This window comes from Delphinus delphis, chromosome 12, assembly GCF_949987515.2.
Source record: "Delphinus delphis chromosome 12, mDelDel1.2, whole genome shotgun sequence".
Lineage (NCBI taxonomy): Eukaryota > Metazoa > Chordata > Mammalia > Artiodactyla > Delphinidae > Delphinus > Delphinus delphis.
In genome coordinates this window covers 32,520,221-32,542,295 of record NC_082694.2, presented here as the reverse complement: position 1 = coordinate 32,542,295, position 22,075 = coordinate 32,520,221, and the positions used below count along the sequence as shown (strand labels likewise).

Genomic DNA, 22,075 nt, shown 5'->3' with positions numbered 1-22,075 from the left:
TTAGAGTACCCCCCACATAAGCACAATGCTTGGGGCAGAGTAGGCATTCAATAAATGTTGGCTGTTGTAATTAATCAACTTTGTCCATTGTTGACCTAATTTCATCCATTTGATGGTTTTGTTCTTTCAACTCTACTTTAAATAAAAATGTGTGATCTTCCATCTTATATATTCTTCCCAAGCCATTTCCTAGTGTTAATACTCATCTTATTTTTGTTAATATTATTAGGGCACTGGAAGTTTTGGAGAGAAGATATCATGTAAAGTCAAAGCAAAGATGAAAGTAAACTGGTTAGGGGTATATTTTTCAAATTAGGCTTCTATACATGACTATTCTAAGGTCTAAAGTTTATATTCCCATAGATTTTATTAATGATTATCCTGGTTTAAGATTGGGTTATAAACTAGAAGCAACTAAGGAAAGGTTTCTAAAAACAAACAAACAAACAAAGAAACTAGGTCTTGAGCTGATCAAACATTATACAACATTGGAAATTCTTTAATCCTCTATCCCCAATAACCTTAACTCTTTTTACAAACTGTGCATATGTAACATGTTATTTATCTCTGAGTGAAAGCACTCCTTCCTTTCATTCTACTCCACACACACATGTCCTCAGATGCCAATGGCTTGGTCTGATAAATGTACAATTCATTCTAAGCCCATTCTGTAAATCTGTCATTAAGTTCCAAAACTTTCCTTTCAGTGTAGACTGTGATCATAGTTTATAACTTATTATACATAGAATTATTTTAGTGGTATAATACTAAAACAAAAACCAAACTAAAGAGTATTCATATAACAAAATAATACTTAAGACTGATTGGGGTGACCCAATAATTAAAAATAAGTGAAACTTTTGGGTGAAGTTTATTTGCAAGTGTTTATTCAAAGAATTTAAAAAAATATTTCAACTTTTCCTATTTTTCTCTTACAGCTTTTGAGAAAACAAGAATAATTCTTCATATATTAGCATTAATATTAAGCATCCCATATATCTTATAGGTTGTACATTGCATTTCAATACAATCTTATCCACTAACAATGTTAAATTATTTTTATTTTACATTCTGGGTAGGATTAAAATAAATAATATAGAAATACTTTAACAAATCTTTATGGAACTATGTTCCAGGTTTGGGAACACAAAAATAAATAAATGGACCCTGCTATTAAGAAGCTCACAGCCTAAAAGGGGAGACAGACAAATAAAACAGACAATTTAATGTAGTATGCAGCTTTGAGAACGGTATGTGCAAAGAACTAGGGGAACCTTAAGAGGGTCACTTAATCCAGAATGGTAGAAGTTTGAGATGGTTTCCAGGTCGGGATGACATATTTTACAAAAGAATTTGCCAAGAAAAGAAGTAATGGTGGGTGAGAAGAAGAACATTCCTATAGCAGGGATGACTGAATAGTCCTAGGGACTGGACTGCCTGATCTTCAAGGCCCCTTCCAACCCCAAGAAGACAGTAGGAGACAATCAGTCATCATCTACTTGATCCAACAAAGGGAATTTGTATAGAGTGGGGCACCTTCCTGATATTTGCCTATTCGTGGAATACCGATTTCCTGGACTCATTTTTTCATGCTATAGAGCACCATTTAAGAAGAAAATCCCATGCTAACTAAAGGTTTTGTAGACACTTTACCTATGGTGCTGATCACAGATTCAGAATGAAGAATCTGGAATAGTGAATATTATATCATCTACTTTTAAGAAAAAGAGAATAAAAGTTAAAGACTCCTATAAAGCTCTAAACTTCAACAAAGTATACAGGTTTCTCGAAAATAATATTTTTCTTTCTCTTCAGTGTGGAGAAAACAGAAAGGAGCCGGTCCTTTGTCTTGGTTATCTACAAGGAGTACACTAGATGGTGCTATACGGCTGTCAAAAAGAAGGTAAGTTTCACCAAGAAAAATAGTGTGGAGGTTCTGAGGGCCGTTATGTGTGCTGAAAACTTTCCATATATTTTCAGTCCCTGAGAGCAATTCTAGGTTTGTAGGCAAGTAACGGGAGTCTTAATCTCACAAGCTTTAGCCCTCTGGTCAGGTTCATTTTAAATTAAACCACAAGTTTAACACAAAATGGTTTCAGTGTTTGACAATTCAATCTGATTCCACTGAAATGGAAATTTTAAAGTTATTGAAATACAAATTTATTATACATTTAAACATATTGCTATTAATTTCATTTAGGGAGTCTCCCCATGAGTCAAGTTATGTCTACTAATTAATAAATCTCTAGGGCTTCCCTGGTGGCACAGTGGTTGAGAGTCCACCTGCCGTTGCAGAGGACACGGGTTCGTGCCCCGGTCCGGGAAGATCCCACATGCCGCGGAGTGGCTGGGCCCGTGAGCCATGGCCGCTGAGCCTGCGCAACGCTCTCCCGCAACGGGAGAGGCCACAACAGTGAGAGGCCCGCGTATCGCAAAAAAAAAAAAAAATCTCTAAGTCAATTTCTTCAAATGGTTTCCTGAATTTTCAAATTATCATTAAGCAGAAAATACCAATCAAACTCTCTTATCATTGAAGTACTGCAACAGAGTAACACAAATACATGAAACAATACATTTTGAAATCACTCTATCCGTATAGTTTTTTTACATAAATAGCATTTCATGATTTTTCCACATTACAATAAAACCAGAAACGTATTTTTAACTAAAGTGCAAAATAAAATCAAAGCTATATTTTTATAATATGTTCTACTTAGTTTTCTTTTAAATGTTAAATAGTAAAAAGGCAAACAAAAAAATGGACGGCTAAAGATATACCTTTTATAAACTGAGTCACTTTAGTTTTAAACTCTCAAAGTTAGGAGATCTGTGTGTGATTTTTCTGCTTATCTTTCCAGTTCTGCTTCTAGAATTTCCCCCCATGTGTCTGCATCCATTGGGTACATGATTTTTTCTGGTAGGCTGATAGGAGAACATATGTTGCTATATCTGCCACTTAGCCATTCATGTTTCACTTTACTCTTCTGGTAATTCCTCAGTAGTATTACCTGAAAGAGGTAAACCACCATTGTTAAAGAAGGTAGTCAGTGGTTGGTGAGTGAGTTTGTTTGAAACTAGAGAAGCTGATTGAGAGGGCTGAAAAGATTATTTACATCGATATACACATATACTAATAAGTGTGTGTGTGTGTACAGAACAGAGTGACTCACAGAGTCTCCCGGGGGTTTTGGATAAGGTAGAGTGAAATGAAGTAGCTATTGTGGTTAACTGAGGTAAATGCCCCCAAAATGTAAAAAGATGGATGGGAGATAGTGTGGTTTGCAGGAAAAGAATAATAAAATTCAACTTTAACTCCCAAAGCCAACAAACTCTGTATGTCATTCTGGATATGAAATCCTCCCTCTTCCAAGCAGAAGGTAGGCTTGGGCTCAAACTGACCACCATATTGTCAAGAACACTGCAGACTCCATAGGTTAAACTTACCCTCCAGGGATAACCACTCTCTAGATCATCATCTATCTCTCTTTGGCATACAGCTCTCACAGTCAGGCAATGAGGTTTCCACAAGGCATCGCTGTGTCTTATTGTGTGATTCCAGCTCCTGCACGTCACTGAAGCCCTGCACAAACTCCAGATGTCCAGCTGACTGAAAATTTTAAAAGTAACTTCTGGAGGCAGCAGTTCAACAAAGTTATTCTGACGCTCTTTTTTTTCCTTCTCAGCATCCGCAGAGTTCAATTCTAGATCAGAAACCCTTGAACTGTGGTTCCTCTTGGAGTTTTTCTTCATAGCTTGATGTTTTAGTGAATTATCCTCATAAGTAAGCTAAAAGGCAAAAGTTAAAAAGACTCACTCCCTTTAGATCAGACTATAGATCCTACTCTGAGCCAGATACTTTCTGGGTGTGATTTAATAAACTTTAACTTTCTTGACTTGAGCTTCTCAGTCTGTAAAATGGGGCCAATGATGCTTCTCTGGGGTGTGTTCTTGCAAGCATAAACAGGGATAATGTGTAAAACATCTAGCCCCACATCTGAATTGCATGTGGGAGGCACCCAACACATGTTACTTCCTTTCTTCTTTTTAGACATTTTTGGTAAATGGGTTTGTTTCTAAATATTTGGGTTTTTTTTACTCCCAAAGAACATTATCTTAAAAAAGAGAAGGGATTCTTCACAGTCAGACTATAATTTATTTTTAGCAGTAGAAACAAATATTGTGAGAACACATTCGATTCCAAGTACTGATTGAAAATACTTTTGAAAAGTATTCGATTCTATTTAACTCATTAATATTTGTCTGTGGGAACCAATGCCTTGTCATTAAATTCTTCATCTACAGTTTGTGACTTAATCATAAACTTGATCAACTTTTAGTAGTTTATATAAGAATTGTTTATCTACTTACATCTAATGGGTAGGTGCTCACATTTGACACAAATACTAACTGAAATAGACAAGAAGTTGAGGTCTGGGTTATACTGACAAAATTTCAAATATTCAATAAGAGTAGTGTTTTAGAAATGGTTTTTATTTATTTATTCTTGGCTGTGTTGGGTCTTCGTTTCTATGCGAGGGTTTTCTCTAGTTGCAGCGAGCGGGGGCCACTCTTCATCGCGGTGCGTGGGCCTCTCACTGTCGCGGCCTCTCTTGTTGCGGAGCACAGGCTCCAGACGCGCAGGCTCAGTAGTTGTGACTCACAGGCCCAGTTGCTCCGCGGCATGTGGGATCTTCCCAGGCCAGGGCTCAAACCCGTGTCCCCTGCATTGGCAGGCAGATTCGCAACCACTGCGCCACCAGGGAAGCCCCTAGAAATGGCTTTTTGAAGCTACACTACATGCATAGTCAATTATGAATTAAGATAACAGTCACTGAGGCCATCAAGCAACAGTGACTAACAACTATAAACAATGTTTATAACTCATCGGGGTATAGCACGTGACTAAAAATTTAAAGTCCAGTTTCAGCTAATTTACCTAAGGTGCATGGTGCAGGCTTCTGAAATCAGTTGAAAGCATGGAGCTATTCTGGCTTATAAAGACAGTTCATATTTACTTAAAATCATAATTGCTTAAAATTATTCCATTTTGCACTTCCTTTTATAATGAGGGGTGGCATCACAGGAGAGGTTTCAGATACAGCTAAATACTTCTTCTAGCTCAGCTAATGACAAATTCCCCTTTCCAGATGTGCTACTCACCTATATGTTTCTATACTTGCCAAGACCACAGACGCTCCCATTCATTTGGTGGTTTATGATCCAAATTAGCTCTGGTGGTTAGGATTTTAATGTCTGAGTTCAGCAGAGGACTTCCTCTTGAGAGTCTGGGTAAGTAAGAAAGCAAACTGGTAAAAACAAGTTCATGAGTCAAGTTTTTGTCACCCCCATCCTCCTGCCCCATTAATATAAACCAAAGCCAAACTACTCTATCTCATATTAGGAAAAAGTTATTGTGCATTTAAATGCACATTTGTTACTTCTCCCAAGATCTCACTGGGGATAAAATGCGTCCTGCCTTTACAGTTATACCACAGGAGGCAGATGAAAGCTTTTGAATTTAACAGATGGGGGTGCCTTGGTGAGGTTCCTAAAATCCCACTAGGCATTTTTCTTCTTTTAAGTCCAGTTTTGCCTGGATGCCTAGAAACCTATCCTCTTCTGCCCCTTCTTCTTTCTGAACCAAACTTTGCTGAATTACCTCTCTAGTTAGGTGACAGATCGCCCCTCTTTCGGGTGTCACACGGAGGGAGGGATCGGAAGGCAGCGCAGACGCCCGGCTCTCGGGGAGCCCTCACCCCCTGCGGACCCCGCAGGTCGGAAGGAATGACCCCACGTCCTTTCTGAGCCACCCTCCTGGCGTGTCCCGCCCAGACTGCATTTGCCGGAGTCCAAACCATACGGGGCACTGACAAGTAAACAATAACAACCGTCAGCACCAAATGTCACCGCAGCTCCGGCCGGCTAAGCGGACGCTTGTGCTAGCGCCAGGGCCGCGCCCCCAAGCACGCCCGCCCAAAGTCAGCCGGAAGCGAAGACCCTCCTACCTACCGGGCCTTGGCGACCTCTCCTTCAACGATTTAAACCTTCCGGACTTCGAAACCTGCCCCTTCAAGTCCCTCACGTCCAGCCCACTCTAGCCCCGCCTTGCTGACTAGTATTTCGCACAGGCGCAGAGAGGAGCGCGCATTGCCTCTTGGGATTGGTAGTTTTCCCAGGGCGTCTCAGCTCGGCAAGCGAGGAGAAGTGGAGGCGCCACGGACTACAAGGACCGGTGTCCTCCGAGACAGGTGGGCGGTGAGAAGGGCTGGGGGGGTTTAACCGGGGCTTTTAAACAATAGTTTGGAGGCGGCGTGAAGGGGGAAATCCCTGAGCTAGTCACTGGTCTGAGTGGAGGGGCGGGACTCCGTACCCGCGCTGGGGCCCCAGCTCCGCGCGGCCTGGTCACACTCAGGGGCAGTCTTTGCTCCACCTCCCCCTGTGTTTTCCGGGGGCCTGCGTAGGCCCGGCGCCCGTCCATGGAAGGCGGAAACGGCTGCGGGGTCCGGCTCCTCGCGAAGGGGTCTAATCCTCGCGGCCATGTCCCGGGTCTTCGAGCTGCAGCCGCAGGACGGCGGCCCCCGGGTGGCCCTGGCGCCGGGGGAGACGGTGGTCGGCCGCGGGCCGCTGCTGGGAGTAAGTGTGGCGGAGGCTCGGCGGCCCCGGAGAGCCGCGAGATCCTGGCCGGCTCTTGAGGCCCTACTCGGGGTCCTGCGCCTATTCCCCACGGCGCCGGCCTGGCTTATGTGTATTTTAGAAGTTTGGGGGCAGCACGTTTTTCAGTCAACTTGACTTGGGTTATCATCATTATAATCTTACCCGGGGGTCGGCAAACTGTGGCTCTGGCTCCAAATCCAGCCTGCTTTTGTTTGGACCCACATACTAAGAATGATTCTCAAATTTTAAACTGTAAAACGTAAACAAAAAATCCATGTTAAGCTTTTCAGGGAGAATAATTGCTCTGAGGGTTGGGGATATTGCCTCTTGGCTTGGTAAGCCACAGTGTTTACAGTAGTTTCTGGCCCTTTACAGAAAAGGCTTGCCAACCTCTGATATTAGCTTTTCTAGAATAATTTCTTTTAAGCTTTGGCTCCTTTGGTGGTACTGTGTCGGCTTTACTTTTATTGTAGTAGCCTTTTTCAGCAACAGTGGCTCACCCTTCTGTAGTGTGTAGTATTCCAGGCATTGATCTAAGGACTTTACCTATACCAACTTCTTAATCCTTTCCAAACCCTATGAATTAGGTGCTCTTATTATCTTCATTGTTCAGATGAGAAAATTGAGCTACGGATTGGTTATTTAAAGGGCACACACAGCTTTTGGACGCAGAGTGCCGTTGGGCTACGTATTCTTCCTCTGGGATGTTTAGGAGTTAGAAAACTTGCCTGTACCATTCTGGAATTTTGTAGATCTCATCCTAAATACATATATATTGTTTTCTCAACATTCAGCATGTCTTGTTTAGCGCCTGCTTTGCGCAGCATGTCGTGCAGACCCTAGCACTGCGGGGCACACAGGGATGAATGGGTCCTTGCCCTCCAGTTTTCTCTTGGACTGTCCCGACACACCTGTGTCAGTGAGCCAATACCAGGGAGTAAGGAGTGTTGTCTGTTACCGTGGTTAACCTCCAGTGTCTAAATAGAACCATAGGTATTAGCCTTAGGACTCCTCTCCAAGCAGGAAAAGGAGTGGTGGTTCAAGGTGGTGATGGGGAAGTCAGTTCTAAAGGGGTGTGAGTGTATGTGTGCGTACATATATGTGTATGTGGTAAGATTTTTGAGAAAGTTCCAAGTTCACTTGCTGGTTTGTTGGTAGGGTTTTTTGTTTTTACTTAAATGTTTGTTATTTTTCTTCAAAGTTTATTAACCTATACAAACGTTTGGTGGAGCTGTCTGGAGGTTTCCTCCCTCCCTTCCTCCCTTCTTTCCGTCCTTCCTTTCTTCCTTCCCCTTTTCGTCCCTCCTCCCCTCCCTCCCCCTATTTTTCTCTCTCTCTCACTTTATCTCAGTTAGAAACAGAGTATGTGCTTCATCTAGAAATGTTATGTCTGATTACTAATGAGTTTTAATTTCCTTAACATACTGTATCACTAACACCGAGTGCTGAGGATCCGGTTAAAGGATGGATGAATTTTAGGCCTCTGTTTTATAAACTTGACATCGGGTCACAGACCGATTCATTATTTGTAGCTTGATCTTTGTGTTATAGGCTTGCTAATGCGAGAGGAGCCTATTCGGTTTCTCTCTTTTTTTTTTCTTTTTTTTTGCTGTACGCGGGGCCTTTCACTGTTGCGGCCTCTCCCGTTGCGGAGCACAGGCTCCGGACGCGTAGGCCCAGCGGCCATGGCTCACGGGCCCAGCCGCGGACCGGGGCACGAACCCGTGTTCCCTGTGTCGGCAGGCGGACTCTCAACCACTGCGCCACCAGGGAAGCCCGGTTTCTCTTTTTAAAAATGGTAAGGAATAGAAAGTCAATTATCTGGTCAGGATTTAGCTTTTCCTTTTTGAATAGTCATTCAGTGATGAGATTTAAGTTGCCAAGGCAGGTTATTAGAAGTGGTTACGAACGATACTAGATGTGTGGAAGGAAAACCTTGAAAAACAAATTACCTTGTGGTTCTCAAGATTTTGGAGCTGACAGACAGGTGTTTCTTCTCTGCAGTGGTTTAAACTCCACCTGAGGGCTGCTGTTTCAAACAACAGCAATTCCAGTGAGTTGGTTGGTTTGTTTTGTTTGTAGTGTGTGAGAGAGCAGACTTAGTAAACTCAGGGAGTTTACTGTAAATTCATATCTATCTGAAGTGATTAGTAATAATCAGGATGATTTTTGAACTCTCTTAACTAGCCATGTTTTTTGGAGACAAGTTTCACGAACCTTCATGGCCACAACCTTTAGGTTTATAATTCCAATGTGTAAAGCATTCTTTGTGGTAAAACAGTTTGACCGTGGGAATGCCTTCGTATCTTTACAGTGGCAGGAAAACCCTTATAGAGAACACTTGTAGACAACAGAGCACAGTGAAATTTCATTTTCTTGTTCCCTTTGCTTTAGTGTAAGTCATCAGGGAACCCAAGGTCTTTATTTAACTAAGTTGTAATTCTGTTTCCTGATCACCATTTAAAAGGTTTTACAGCAGGATGAATCTCCAGGGAGTTTTCCTAGGTGAAAACAAACAATTCCAAAGGTCACATATTGTATGATTTAATTTACATACTGTTATTGAAATGACAAAATTATAAAGATGGGGACCAGCTTAGTGGTTCACAGGGCTTAACGAAGAGGTGAGGGGAGCAGGAGGGAATTGGGTATGCCTGTAAAACAACAATGAGGGATTTGTTTTGTGTCTTGACTGTGTCAATATCGATATCTGGTTGTGATACTGCACTGTAGTTTTGCAAGATGTTACTGCTGGGGGAAACAGTAAACAGTACAAGAGATCTTTCTGTAATGTAGCTTTTAACCATGAATCTACAACTATCTTAAGTAAAAAAATTAGTTAAAAAAAAGATTTTACAGCATCTCAAGCAACAGAATACCATTAGGCCCAATTATTTGCTTTATGGTTTTTCTTGAATTAAATCCGATTTTGCTCTTAAATGAAAACTGCTCTTTCTGATTTCAAAGTTTCCTTATTCTGTTTTGATAGCAGGGATTATAGGACCCATTCCTTTATGATCTATTTTCTTCCAAGGAAATAGGACAGCACCTGGTATCTAGTGCGATTTCCTAAAGGCAGATGTGATTGAAGCTACTGCTCTAATTAAAAAGAGAAAGGGCCCCCAGGTGGGGATGGAGTTAGTCCTGGGCTCTAGTGCAGACTCTTCACCAGGCATCAGTTCACCACTTCTAAGACTGTTGTAAGTGTCCCACAAAGTTTATACAAAGTAAGCACTCCCAGGCCTGGCAACTCTGCACTCTTCCTACTCGTTGCCAGACTTCACCTGCTGCGGCTGTCTGGTCTGACAAGGTTTGTCCCTAGGGACGTGCCAAGCACTCCTAGCTTTGCCCTGCCCTCAGTTATTAAGCCTAGTACAATTCCTGACGTATGGTAGGCCTTCAACACATGATCTCTTCCTTTTCTGCATCTCAGCCTCACTCTTCCAACCCTCATAAAGAGCCTACTTGCAACTTAGGTGTAAAAAGGAGAGCGTAGAGTTTTAAAGTGAATATAAATATAGTAACGAGGCAGTGCTACCAACTGCTAAAGCTTAAGGAGCAACATTCATGGTGGATTGTGTTAGCATTTTGTCTATTTTATTGACTAATTAGTAAATTCAGAAAATAGCTAATGAATATATACTATAGTTAGATGGGAGGAATGAAGGAGAAATAAGTCCTTGCTCTCAGGAAACTTATAGTTAGTAGGTATGAGAGACATAGAAGCAAGTAACTAGAAAGGGGAGCTAGGCAGGCACCTCCAGTGAGTGAAGTGGGAGAGAGTAAGAAATAGTAACACAGGGACACACTGATAGATGACAGCGGTGTCGTAAATGACAACTGCCTCAGTGTTGAGGCCACAAGGAGAGGACTGTGTAATGCAGTTTCTAATACTCACCCCCATTCCTACCTAGTAAGTGTCATATCATTTTTCTCAAAAGTAGTAAGAAATCTAGATTTTTAGATACAACCTCTGATTTTTAAAAGGTTACATTAAAAGTTTTGTTTCAATACCTTGAGCCAAACAGAAGGATGTAACGTGATACAGAGAGGTGTAGGAATGAACCCACAATTAAGATGAGGGCTCAGAGAAGGCTTCGTGAACTCACTGACATATTGAGCTGAGTGTTAGAACAGTTAGAATTTTGATAGGTCGACAGTAGATAGGAAGGGAAGGGCCCTTAAGGCTAAATGAATGATTTAAGGCTCTAAAGTTGGAAAGGGTAAGGCACATTGGATAATTGGATAAGCGTTGAGTAGACTTGTGGGATGATCACATTACATCAGTGATTCTGTTTAACTTTTACAGACATTGCTTTTACAGCATGTACTAGTTTTCTTTCTTTTTTAAAAATAGGCTCTTTATTTTTCTTAAAAATAAAACCTCCCCTATCAACATCCCCGACCACAGTGGTATATTTGATGAACCTGTATTGGCATGTCATTATCACCCAAAGCCCACAGTTTACACTAGGGTTCACTCTTGGTGTACATTCTATAGGTTTTGACAACTGTGTAATGACATGTATCCACCATTGTAGTGTTACAGAGTACTGCCCTAAAAATCTCACTGTTCTGTCTGTTCATCTTCCCTCTCCCCTGCAAGCCCAAGCAACTACTGAACTTTTTAACCATCTGCATAGTTTTACCTTTTCCAGAGTATCGTATAGTTGGAATCATACAGCATGTATATGTAGACTTTTTTTCAGATTGGCTTCTTTTCATTCAGTAGTATGTATTTAAGGTTCTTCCATGTCTTTTCCTGTTTTTTTAGTGATGAGTAATATTCCACAGTCTGGATGTTCCACAGTTTATCCATTTGTCTACTGAAGGATATCTAGGTTACTTGCACATTTTGGCAATTATGAATAAAGCTGTTATAAACATCCATGTGCAGGATTTTGTTTGAACATAAGTTTTCAGTTCTTTTGGGTGAATAATAAGGAGTACAATTGCTGGATAGTATGGCGAGAGTGTGTTCAGTGTTGTAAGAAACTGCCAACTGTCTTCCAAAGTGGCTGTACCATTTTTCATTCCCACTGTCAGTGGATGAGAGTTCTTGTTCTTCCACATCCTTGTCGGCATTTGGTGTTGTCAGTGTTTTAGATTTTGGCCATTCTAACAGGTGTGTAGTAAATTGCTTTTCATATGTATTTTCCAATTTAATTCTTTAAATTGTCATCTCCCGGGTACCACTCAATGTGAATACGAGAAACCAGGTTTGAAAACCACTTTTAGACACACTAAGTGGAATGCTTGGCACAGAATAGGTCTGTAAGAAATGTCTGCTGACCTGAACTAAATGTATTTAGAAAGCTTCATTTACCAAAGTCCCAAGTGGGGATTTAGACCCAGTTTTATCTTACTAAGCTGTGCTTATATTTTTACTCACTATGTTGCCTCTGTCCTAATATATTAAAGTTGAGGATGATGTTCTCACATTTGTATAGCATTCACTGTGCAAGCAGAATTGCAAGCCAAACTGATTGAGTGAGTTGAAATTTCAGTGGCAGTGAGTCAGCACAGTTTCATCATATTGGCTAACAATTCGGCAACCTTGAAGTAGGAGCTCGGAAAGTATTGGATTTTACTTTTAAAAGTCTAAATGATCCATATTTCATTAGTATTGTGGATTACATGGGTGTTTATGAGGTAGTCTGATAACCTACCTCTTATTTACATCATTATTCATGTGAGAAAGTATATTCACAAGTTTCAAAGACCACATCCAGTATATTAATAACCTTATAAAGAGAGATCATGCATAAATTGGAGTCTGCCTAGAGAGCCTCTGGTCAAAATCAGGTCCATTTCCTCAAACTTGTCTTTTCTTAGTATCAGAAATTGCACTTTGATACATTCCACGTGGGATGATATTAAACAGCTTGTGTCAACTAGCTTTTGCTCTGTTCAGAAATAAGGTCTACTTATCATCTAATATCATGGCAGCCTTAGTGTTGATGTCTGACCTCTGGAGTGTGGGCTGGACCCAATACTGGGGATCACTCTAGGTAAGAAAAGTTTATGGTTTGTCAACTGGTTTACAGTAACCAGTCTTTCTTCAATTCAGGTCTTGATTTTATTTTTATCCTTTTTATTTTTTATTTTTTTAAACATCTTTATTAGAGTATAATTGCTTTACAATGGTGTGTCAGTTTCTGCTTTATAACAGAGTGAATCAGTTATACATATACATATGTCCCCATATCTCTTACCTCTTGCATCTCCCTCTCTCCCATCCTCCCTATCCCACCCCTCTAGGTGGTGTGACCTAGAGGTGCTTTGTGAAGCACCGAGCTGATCTCCCTGTGCTATGCTTCCCACTAGCTATCTGTTTTACATTTGGTAGTGTATATATGTCCATGCCACTCTCTCACTTTGTCACAGCTTACCTTTCCCCCTCCCCGTATCCTCAAGTCCATTCTCTAGTAGATCTGCATCTTTATTCCTGTCTTGCCCCTAGGTTCTTCTGTCCATTTTCTTTCTTTTTTTTTTTTTTTTAGATTCCATATATATGTGTTAGCATATGGTATTTGTTTTTCTCTTTCTGACTTACTTCACTCTGTATGACAGACTCTAGGTCCATCCACCTCACTACAAATAACTCAGTTTCGTTCCTTTTTATGGCTGAGTAATATTCCATTGTATATATGTGCCACATCTTCTTTATCCATTCATGTGTTGATGGACACTTAGGTTGCTTCCATGTCCTGGCTATTGTAAATAGAGCTGCAATGAACATTGTGGTACATGACTCGTTTTGAATTATGGTTTTCTTAGGGTATATGCCCAGTAGTGGGATTGCTGGGTCATATGGTAGTTCTATTTTTAGTTTTTTAAGGAACTTCCATACTGTTCTCCATAGTGGCTGTATCAATTTACATTCCCACCAACAGTGCAAGAGGGTTCCCTTTTCTCCACACCCTCTCCAGCATTTATTGTTTGTAGATTTTTTGATGATGGCCATTCTGACTGGTGTGAGATGATATTTCATTGTAGCTTTGATTTGCATTTCTCTAATGATTAATGATGTTGAGCATTCTTTCATGTGTTTGTTGGCAATCTGTATATCTTCTTTGAAGAAATGTCTGTTTAGGTCTTCTGCCCATTTTTGGATTGGGTTGTTTGTTTTTTTGATATTGAGCTGAGTTGAGTTGCTTGTATGTTTTGGAGATTAATCCTTTGTCAGTTGCTTCATTTGCAAATATTTTCTCCCATTCTGAGGGTTGTCTTTTCATCTTGTTTATGGTTTCCTTTGCTGTGCAAAAGCTTTTAAGTTTCATTAGGTCCCATTTGTTTATTTTTGCTTTTATTTCCATTCCTCTAGGAGGTGGGTCAAAAAAGATCTTGCTGTGATTTTCAGGTCTTAATTTTAGATTTTGCTTACTTGCCCCACAATATAAGTTTGGGGAAAGAATTTTATGGAAATTATGCCTAAAATAGATCCCATGTTTCTTTAGGTTTAGGCATTTTCTCATAATACAGGCTTAAATCCCATAGCAGATGATTTTCTGTTTTTCTCTTCTATGAAAGTTTGAATTTGTCTGTTGTTGATAGAGCAAACCAGATAATCTTACATGATAGCACTGTAAATTATAAAGTATTGTACAAGAAAATTGTTATTATCTTAGCCTGTGGTTTGTTATGTAGCTTATTCTGAAAAAAACAAATTTTCCTCTTCTCTGTTTTTCCGTTTATAGGAACCAGGCTAAATGGGAACACTGAATTCATGAGATATATTATTCCTGTCTGTGATATTCAGAAATTTCTCTAGAAAGACATTGTCAGAAAAATTAACTGATGTTGGTTTTTCAGTAAATATTATATATGGACAAAAATGAAATGAAAGGTCCAGTAGCTTTTCTACTTTTACTTTATTCAGGCTTGTTTTTTACTTTTAGGATTTTGGACATAATAAACAAATAGGTCAGAGACCTTGGTTCAAAATATCTAAACATTTCTGCTGATAGTGTAAGAAAATCTTCATTTTGTCTGACTTCAGTAAATGCCAAAAATAAATATTTGGCAAACAAATCACAAACAGTTCTTTTATATTTTCATGTCTTTTCTTTTACCACAAACTCCATGTCTTAAAAATGGAGAAAACTTGTACATGTGTCATAATACATGAAATATCCAATTCAAACCCAGAAAATCAAAGATAAGGGATCCGCATTGTATTAATACAAAAGTCATATAAAAACAGAGATCCCGGGCTTCCCTGGTGGCGCAGTGGTTGAGAGTCTGCCTGCTGATGCAGGGGACGCAGGTTCGTGCCCTGGTCCGGGAAGATCCCACGTGCCGTGGAGCGGCTGGGCCAGTGAGCCATGGCCGCTGGGCCTGCGCGTCCGGAGCCTGTGCTCCGCAATGGGAGAGGCCACAGCAGTGAGAGGCCCGCGTACCACAAAAAAAAAAAAAACAGAGATCCCTGTCCCCTTTCAAGACACAGTCTGAAGAATTCAAGTAAAAAGGGTTTTTTCTATAGTGTCTGAAGAAAAATTACTGTCATTTTAGCTGTTGCTAACAAGAGATAGGAGTGATTTCAGTGTAATTCTTCAGTCTGTGTATCCTTCAGAATTTCTTTTCTAAGCTCCTGCTGTATGCTGTGCAATTCTTTTAATATTAAATGTTCTTGTATTTGAATGCTTAATTTAGTTAGCTTCTCTGTTTTCTAATACTCCTTCTCTCACTGGCTGAGCATAAACGAATTTGCTATTAGTGTCCAGTATCAATAATAACAGTTGTTAGAGTAGTGTGTGTTAATCGTAATTGCTTCGGCTGCAAGTAACAGAAATGTGACAAATGGCAGCTTAATCAAATTAATTTTTCTTCTGTAACAGAATCTTGGGCAGTCGGTGCAGGGCTGGTGCAGCTGCTCAAGGAACAGGCTTTTCTGTGCTTCTCCTTGGTCATCCTTTGCGTATGGCTTTCGCATCTGTACTCATAAGATGGCTGCTGTACCTTGAGGTGTTACACATAAGCTGGAAGAAAAAGAGAAAGGCAGAGGGAAAAAGGTGCAGGCCAGTTGAGCCTGTTCCTTTTTATCAGGAAGACACTAATCTTCCCAGAAGCTCCACTATATTGTGAAATGTAGTCTTATTGTTTTGTTAGGTATGGTGAGGCCAACGGACCAGGAGATGATTATTGTTGTAAAACTAATTACTCATAGCTCCGGAGAGAAGTAAGGACACACCATGCCATACAGGGCCACACAAGGTTGGTGGAAGGTAGAGAGAGCTAGGGGAACTGCAGGAAAGCCTTTATTGTGGTTCTCTTTGGAGTGAATGGGCAAGGCAGTGTAAACAGAGGATGATCTAGTTTGAGTAATCTTATGGGGCTCTGGGCTTTAGGGCCCACCCCTAGTTGATGCCTAGTCCTAGGGTGGTTAGGGCAGTGTAAGAACTAGGTAAAGCCATCATTGGGGGTGTGGCTTTGGATGGGTTTGTTTGCATATGAAAGGTGCACTTGCGGGTGAGTCATTTACTGTTTCTTAGAATCAGTAACCCTGGGAGGGGTAGCCTTTCCCTAGTCAGCAAAATCTTAGCTATCAAAGCATCAGATACAGAAACTATAAAACATGGTTAGTACACACTCTTCCTTATGTGCTTGGCTAGAATTGTGTCTCGGCCATCCATAGCTATGAGGAATTCTGGGCATTTGGATGTTTTTAACTGGGTACATTGTTACCCTAAACAAAATTGAAGTAATAGTAGTATGAAAGAAGAAATGAATAGATATTGATTAAGCAACTAGTAGCATCTGGTACACAGTGTCATGTGTGAAGAATTAGCATCTAAAAAGTATAGGTGTAGTTTAAATCATGACTTACAAATTCACGTGCCTGCAGAGGCCAGGTATGCAATAAAGAGTGAAGCTGGCTAAGTGCAAGATTATAGGGAGTGCTGGGCACTCTGGGGAGGTGGAGGGTACATACACTCTTCAAAGTAAAAATTAAAAAAGATACTGAGTGACTTGTGGTGTGTTGGCTACCAGTTTGTGGTGCTTAGCCTAAATCAAAGGAATATTTTAAAACAGCATATAGAAATGTAGAAAATAGAAAGAGCATGTAGAAAATAGAGGGTTATTAATTTCACTGGAACAGGTGTAAATTAAATCACACTTCAGTTATGTTATTTAGCAGTTATGTACACTACATTTTCCATTACCTGATGATAACCCTTTTAGTACCAACCAAAAATGTACCAACATTTTTGAAATTTTAACTATTTTTGCCTCAACTTTTCATTTCGAAAGATTGCAGACCAGCAGAAAAGTTGAAAGACTAGTACAACTAACACCTATGTATCCTTAACTTAGGTTAGTTAATGGTTAACATTTTGTCCCATTTACTTTTTCTTTATCTCTCATATGTATAAATATATATATATATATACACACATTTTTTTCCCTCTTTCTCCTGAACTCATTTGAAAGTACATTGCATGGCACTTCATCCCCAAATATGCCAACATGTATCACCTAAAAACAAGGACATTTCTATATACATTATATATGTAAGTTATATAAAGTATACTCGAGAAATTTGTAATGGTGCAGTAAATTTTAATATTCCATATTCAGTTTTACCCAACTTTCAAATAATGCCCTTTTCAGCATTAAAAAAATTTAGGATCCAATCAAATATATATTATCTTCTTTAATCAAGAGCTGTCTTTCATGGCACTAATGCTTTTAGCAGTCCAGGCCAGTTGTTTCATAGAATGCCCAGAATTTTGATTTGTTTGATTGTTTCCACATAATTAGATTCAGGTTAAACACTTTGGGCAAGAACATTCCATCGGTGATATGAACTTAGAGCAGCATGTCAGGAGGCCCAGGTCTCTCTCTCTTTGTCCTGTTGTTGTTGGTTATAAATGTGATCACTTGCGGAAGGTGGTGTCTATCAGACTTCTCCAGAGACGATGCTATTCTTTTTGTGAGTAATCTGAGAGATGCTTTGAGACTTCAGGAGTATTCTGCTTCCCATCAAGCTTTCACCTGAAAATTAACATCCATTGTTACTTTACTGAGTCAGTTAATGTTAGTAGTTACAAAATTGTGATTTCCTCATTCCATCATTTCTTCTATGTTAGCTGTCATTCTTTTATAAAGAAAGGCTTTTTCTCCCAGCCCTGACCCCAGCCCCTTTCTTGAGTTCAGTATGAACTCATGGCTTATTTTGTATTGAGTGTGTTATATTCCATTATTGTTATTATTCATATTGGTGCCCAAATTATTTTCAATTTTGCTGGATCTCTGAACTCTTGGATGTGGGATGCATTTTCAGCCTTTCCCACTCAAGGGGTGATGTTTTTGTGGTTCTCGCTCCCATCTTCTCTCTTCCTCCGAACTGCCACTTGAATTCTGTTCCAGCATGGATCCTGAAGCTTCATCCGCATTTGGCATTTCTTTCCCCTCTTACATGTAAATTAAAGTTAGTGGTAACCTGTCTCCTAGTTGTGCTTTAGATGTGGAAAATAGGTGGTTTTATTTGCTGTATTTGTTGATCTCTGATTTTTTGGAGAATGTGTGGTGTGATTAGAAGTTAGGTGGCTACAATTATTTGGTAGGACACTGGAATTCCTCTATTTTAACGACTTCTATGGTTTTCTAAGATGCGAAATGTCTGACTTTCAAATGAAGTTTTTGTTTAAACCTGATGACTCTTGGTAATCAGTAAGTTAACTCAGATAAGCCTTTAGTACCTTGAGAAGGATGTTATGCCATTCGTCCTACTCCCAGGAGTCTCTAGCCAGTGTACTCCTTTGAGTCTTTATGTTTCTTTGTTTTTCTACAGCCTTTTCCTTTCCACCTGCAGACCAACATCATTGTTAATGCACTGACTACTAAACCCTATGCACTTTATTATCTGCTGTGAATAGACAGCTGGGAATTCAGATAACTCATCTCATTAGACTTGGGTGTGATCTTAGAATAAACAGGACCACGTGAAAGCCTGAAGGCCTCTTGGAGCTTTATCTAGGGCTTGAGTTTTCTTAGAATGTCTATTTGCTTAATAAATAGCCATTCTTCCTTATTTCCAGTTGTTTAGTATGTTTAGTTTACAGTCAAGCTGATGTTAAATCATCTAAAAATGATATTTTACATAATGATAATGAGGGAAGCAGTACAGTACCAAGAGCAAAGATGTCTTTAGAATCACAAATCCTGGTCCTGCTGCTTATTGGCTGTGTAACTTTAAGTAGTTGCTTAACTCGTCTGCACTTCCATTTCTCACCTGAAGAACAAAGATAGTAGTATCTTCCACAGGTTTTGTGAAGATGAAAAAAGATATATGTGATAAATATGGAACAGTGCCTTGGTCTTGGTAAATAATTGCCATTACAGTTAGTATGTTAATAAGAATGTATGAATATTTACTCTGCACAAGGAGCAGTGATTGCTGTTACATAAAGCAGGTCATCAGATCTTTACGATCTGTTTGTGACCTTACCCGCTTCTCACCATCCACATCCTGAAATTCAAATAAGCTTTAATGATAATTTGTTAAATCTCTAAACTTTCCATTGAAAAAGCCTAAATTATTATTTTGTAACTTACTCATTATTTAGAGGTGTGGTTTAAAAGGGACAGGTATAGCTAAATGCCTGAATGATGTTAATTTCAAAGACTCTTTAAAACACTTTTGTGGGTACTATAGAAATGCACAGCTTGTGATGAAATTACATTGTTGTAGAAACATGTGTCCACTAGAGGTCACATTATACTTTTATATCATAGCTTCCTGCAAAAATATGGTTTGAAAAAGAAGGAAACCCAAGCTGGACTATTACAGGAACCATCCTTATATGTCATGGTTTTATATTGGGCAGTTTCTTACTCTGTTGGTTAGAAAATCAATTTGTATTATTGAAGTTAACAATAAGATATTACTCTCCAAGTTATAAATAGAAACTTCTTACTCCTCACCACACAGTAATTTGCAGTTCTTGAAACTACTTCTGAATGATTACATGTAGGCATAGAGTAATATATGACTGTTTTTCTCAGGTATTTATTTTTGTTAATAAGTATGGATTTGGAGTCCTACCTGCTTGAAGAGTGACCTACACAAGCAACTTAAATTCTCTGGACTTTCAGCTTCCAAATATGTAAAATGTGAATAGCTGTGACAGTATTAGGGTGAAGCTCAATATTTAAGTGAAAGTTCTATGCAAATGATAAAGTTTGTGCAAATGGTAAAGTGGATTATTAGATAACTGCTGTTTTGGGCCCACTAAGGCACATTATGGGAAGAATATAGGAACCTCCAAATTTCTGTCCTCTCTTTTCTGATTGAACAGGCTACTAGTTTATATTTAATTGTCTGAAATAGCCATTGTGGCTAATAGTGGGTATATTTTAAATAGGCTACCTTTAAGATATTTTATTTTAGAAAATGTTCTAAAAATCAACTGTAGCTGTGTGGAATATTCACTATGTGGAATTTATTCCACTGCGATGCTTCTGTTTTTATATAGTCACAGCCTTAAGTGTGGAATGAGTCGTTGGCTAAAATAATGAGTACTGATTCCTGGAAGTTTCATATTTTTGCAAGTTTTTATAGAACCAATGGGTTTACTTGAATTTAGGCTTTGCTACAGTCTGCTTTTACTGATAATTTTGGTCCTGATGTGGATAAGGTCAGAGATGAAGTGATAGATACTAAGGTAATGAAGAGGTAGGCCGGATAATTATGGTGCTAAGTAAAATTGGTGATTAAAATGTTTTCATTACGTAAAGTCACAAATTACAAAGGTAATCTTAACTGTTCTGTTAATAGCCATGCAGGGAAGGCTTGATTGGCAATTTCAACATTGAAAGTGCAAGCAGTTTTTTTTTTTAATTGTGGAGAGGGGAGATAGAAAGTGCAGAAGTGAAGGTTGCAATTTATTTTATTATTATTATTATTTAAATATTTATTTATTTATTTGGTTGCACTAGGTCTTAGTTGTGGCAGGCGGGCTCCTTAGTTGTGGTATGTGAACTCTTAGTTGCGGCATGTATATGGGATCTAGTTCCCTGACCAGGGATCGAACCCAGGCCCCCTGCATTGGGAGCGTGGAGTCTTATCCACTGCACCACAGGGGAGTCCTCAATTTTTAAACTTTGGTGTGCAGAAGTGATTGTGAGAGTAAGTAGAACAGTGCTGGCTCAAAACAGGAAGCAAATATATAATTAAAATTTTTTTCTTCACTGTAAATACTTGGTTTTCACTGCTCCCTCTCCTACCTTCCTGTTCTCTTAACTACTGCTAATGGCCCTGAGCTCAAATGCAGGTCTGCCTGACCTGGGTCTGCTTGACACCAAAGCTTGTAGTCTTACCTTTTACATTTACCAGACTGCTGCTTTTTGAGACCTTCTGTCATTATAACATAATTTATCTTATCTGTATTTGGAATGCTTCCTGATAAGTACATATTATATAGATTTTTTTCTCATTTTATGAATTTTATTGATAAGAATCCCTACTAAATGTCTGTCTTGAATGGAAACCATCATGAAAGGTTTTGGGATCTGTTAGTTTCCAACCTTGAGTCTCTGCTTCACTGTTTATTTTTCTGTGATTAAGGTCCCTTAATCTCTGAGTTGTTTCGTTATTTGTTCAGTGAGGACAGTCATTTCAATATACAGTTGTTGAATGAATAATAGATTTCATATCTAGCCTACCGATTTCAGAAACGTTGCTGTGGGGTTTGTTGTTATTGTTTTTTAGGCAGGTGGCTGTGTTTGAAATTTTAATTTTTTTTCTCCTGTAGATAACAGATAAGAGAGTGTCCAGAAGACATGCCATTCTTGAAGTGGTGGGTGGTCAGCTTCGAATCAAACCGGTAAATATGTTATTAATGATTTATTTTAACATTTTCTCTCTCACGTGTTTCCAGCTCCTGATTGGAGGGGCTTATTTTTAAGGTTATGAAAATAGGGAATTAATGTCGGAATATGTTTTTCTTATTGCCAGAAGATAATTGGGAGATAAAGATCTAAACTGTTTAAGCTACTTTTTTTTCCCATGGGGCAGTGCTACATTTATGTAGTTAGAATCTTAATGAAAGGTGACTACCAGTTCATGTGTACATTATGATTTTGTTCATGAGTAGGTATTACAAATAAGATTCTATAAGAAAGTCCGTAACTGTGTAATGGTTGGCTTTTGGGGGATGGGTTAGCAACCAAAGTCACTTAAGTGTTATAGACTTGTTTCAATAGATTTCTGTACCTAGAGTATTTTCCAAATTGGCTTAATAGAGATGCTTAATTGGAGTCATGTCTATACTTGGATGAAAAGTATTCAGGTGTATTTTGAACTTCTGTGACTATTTAAAAGAGTATCGATAATATAAGATAAATATACTTAAAGGTGATTTTATTAATGGAAAATTCTTTCTTCAGGTTAAACTTTATCCCTTATGAAGTGGGT

The 22,075-nt window shown here is 39.2% G+C and overlaps 2 protein-coding genes across 3 annotated transcripts in view; one reads left to right on the top strand and one right to left on the bottom strand.

The window, feature by feature from the left end:
* Window positions 1-882: 882 nt before the first annotated feature.
* FBXO48 (F-box protein 48) lies at window positions 883-6,099 on the bottom strand. The gene is made up of 4 exons (XM_060026462.1): window positions 6,010-6,099; window positions 5,161-5,285; window positions 3,445-3,786; window positions 883-3,008 (listed from the first exon to the last, which is right to left on the bottom strand). The coding sequence occupies exons 3-4, from the start codon at window positions 3,748-3,750 to the stop codon at window positions 2,847-2,849; spliced, it is 468 nt and encodes a 155-aa protein (XP_059882445.1). The 5' UTR covers window positions 3,751-3,786; window positions 5,161-5,285; window positions 6,010-6,099; the 3' UTR covers window positions 883-2,846.
* A 250-nt stretch (window positions 6,100-6,349) lies between these two features.
* APLF (aprataxin and PNKP like factor) overlaps window positions 6,350-22,075 on the top strand; it is an 84,099-nt gene continuing 68,373 nt past the window's right edge. The window contains exons 1-2 of one of the 2 annotated variants that reach the window (XM_060026461.1): window positions 6,350-6,633; window positions 21,414-21,485. In XM_060026461.1, the coding sequence (XP_059882444.1) occupies window positions 6,538-6,633; window positions 21,414-21,485 (168 nt within the window). In that variant the 5' untranslated portion in view covers window positions 6,350-6,537. The remainder of the gene's footprint in view (window positions 6,634-21,413; window positions 21,486-22,075) is intronic. The other variant, XM_060026460.1, reaches the window with a different exon arrangement.

What these genes read in the sequence shown, in the direction of transcription:
- FBXO48 (XM_060026462.1), bottom strand. Translation starts at nt 3,750, where the DNA reads ATGAAGAAAAACTCCAAGAGGAACCACAGTTCAAGGGTTTCTGATCTA. An exon ending in AGAGTGGTTATCCCTGGAGG is followed by an intron (nt 3,009 to 3,444) that starts GTAAGTTTAACC and finishes TACCTCTTTCAG; the next exon opens with GTAATACTACTGAGGAATTA.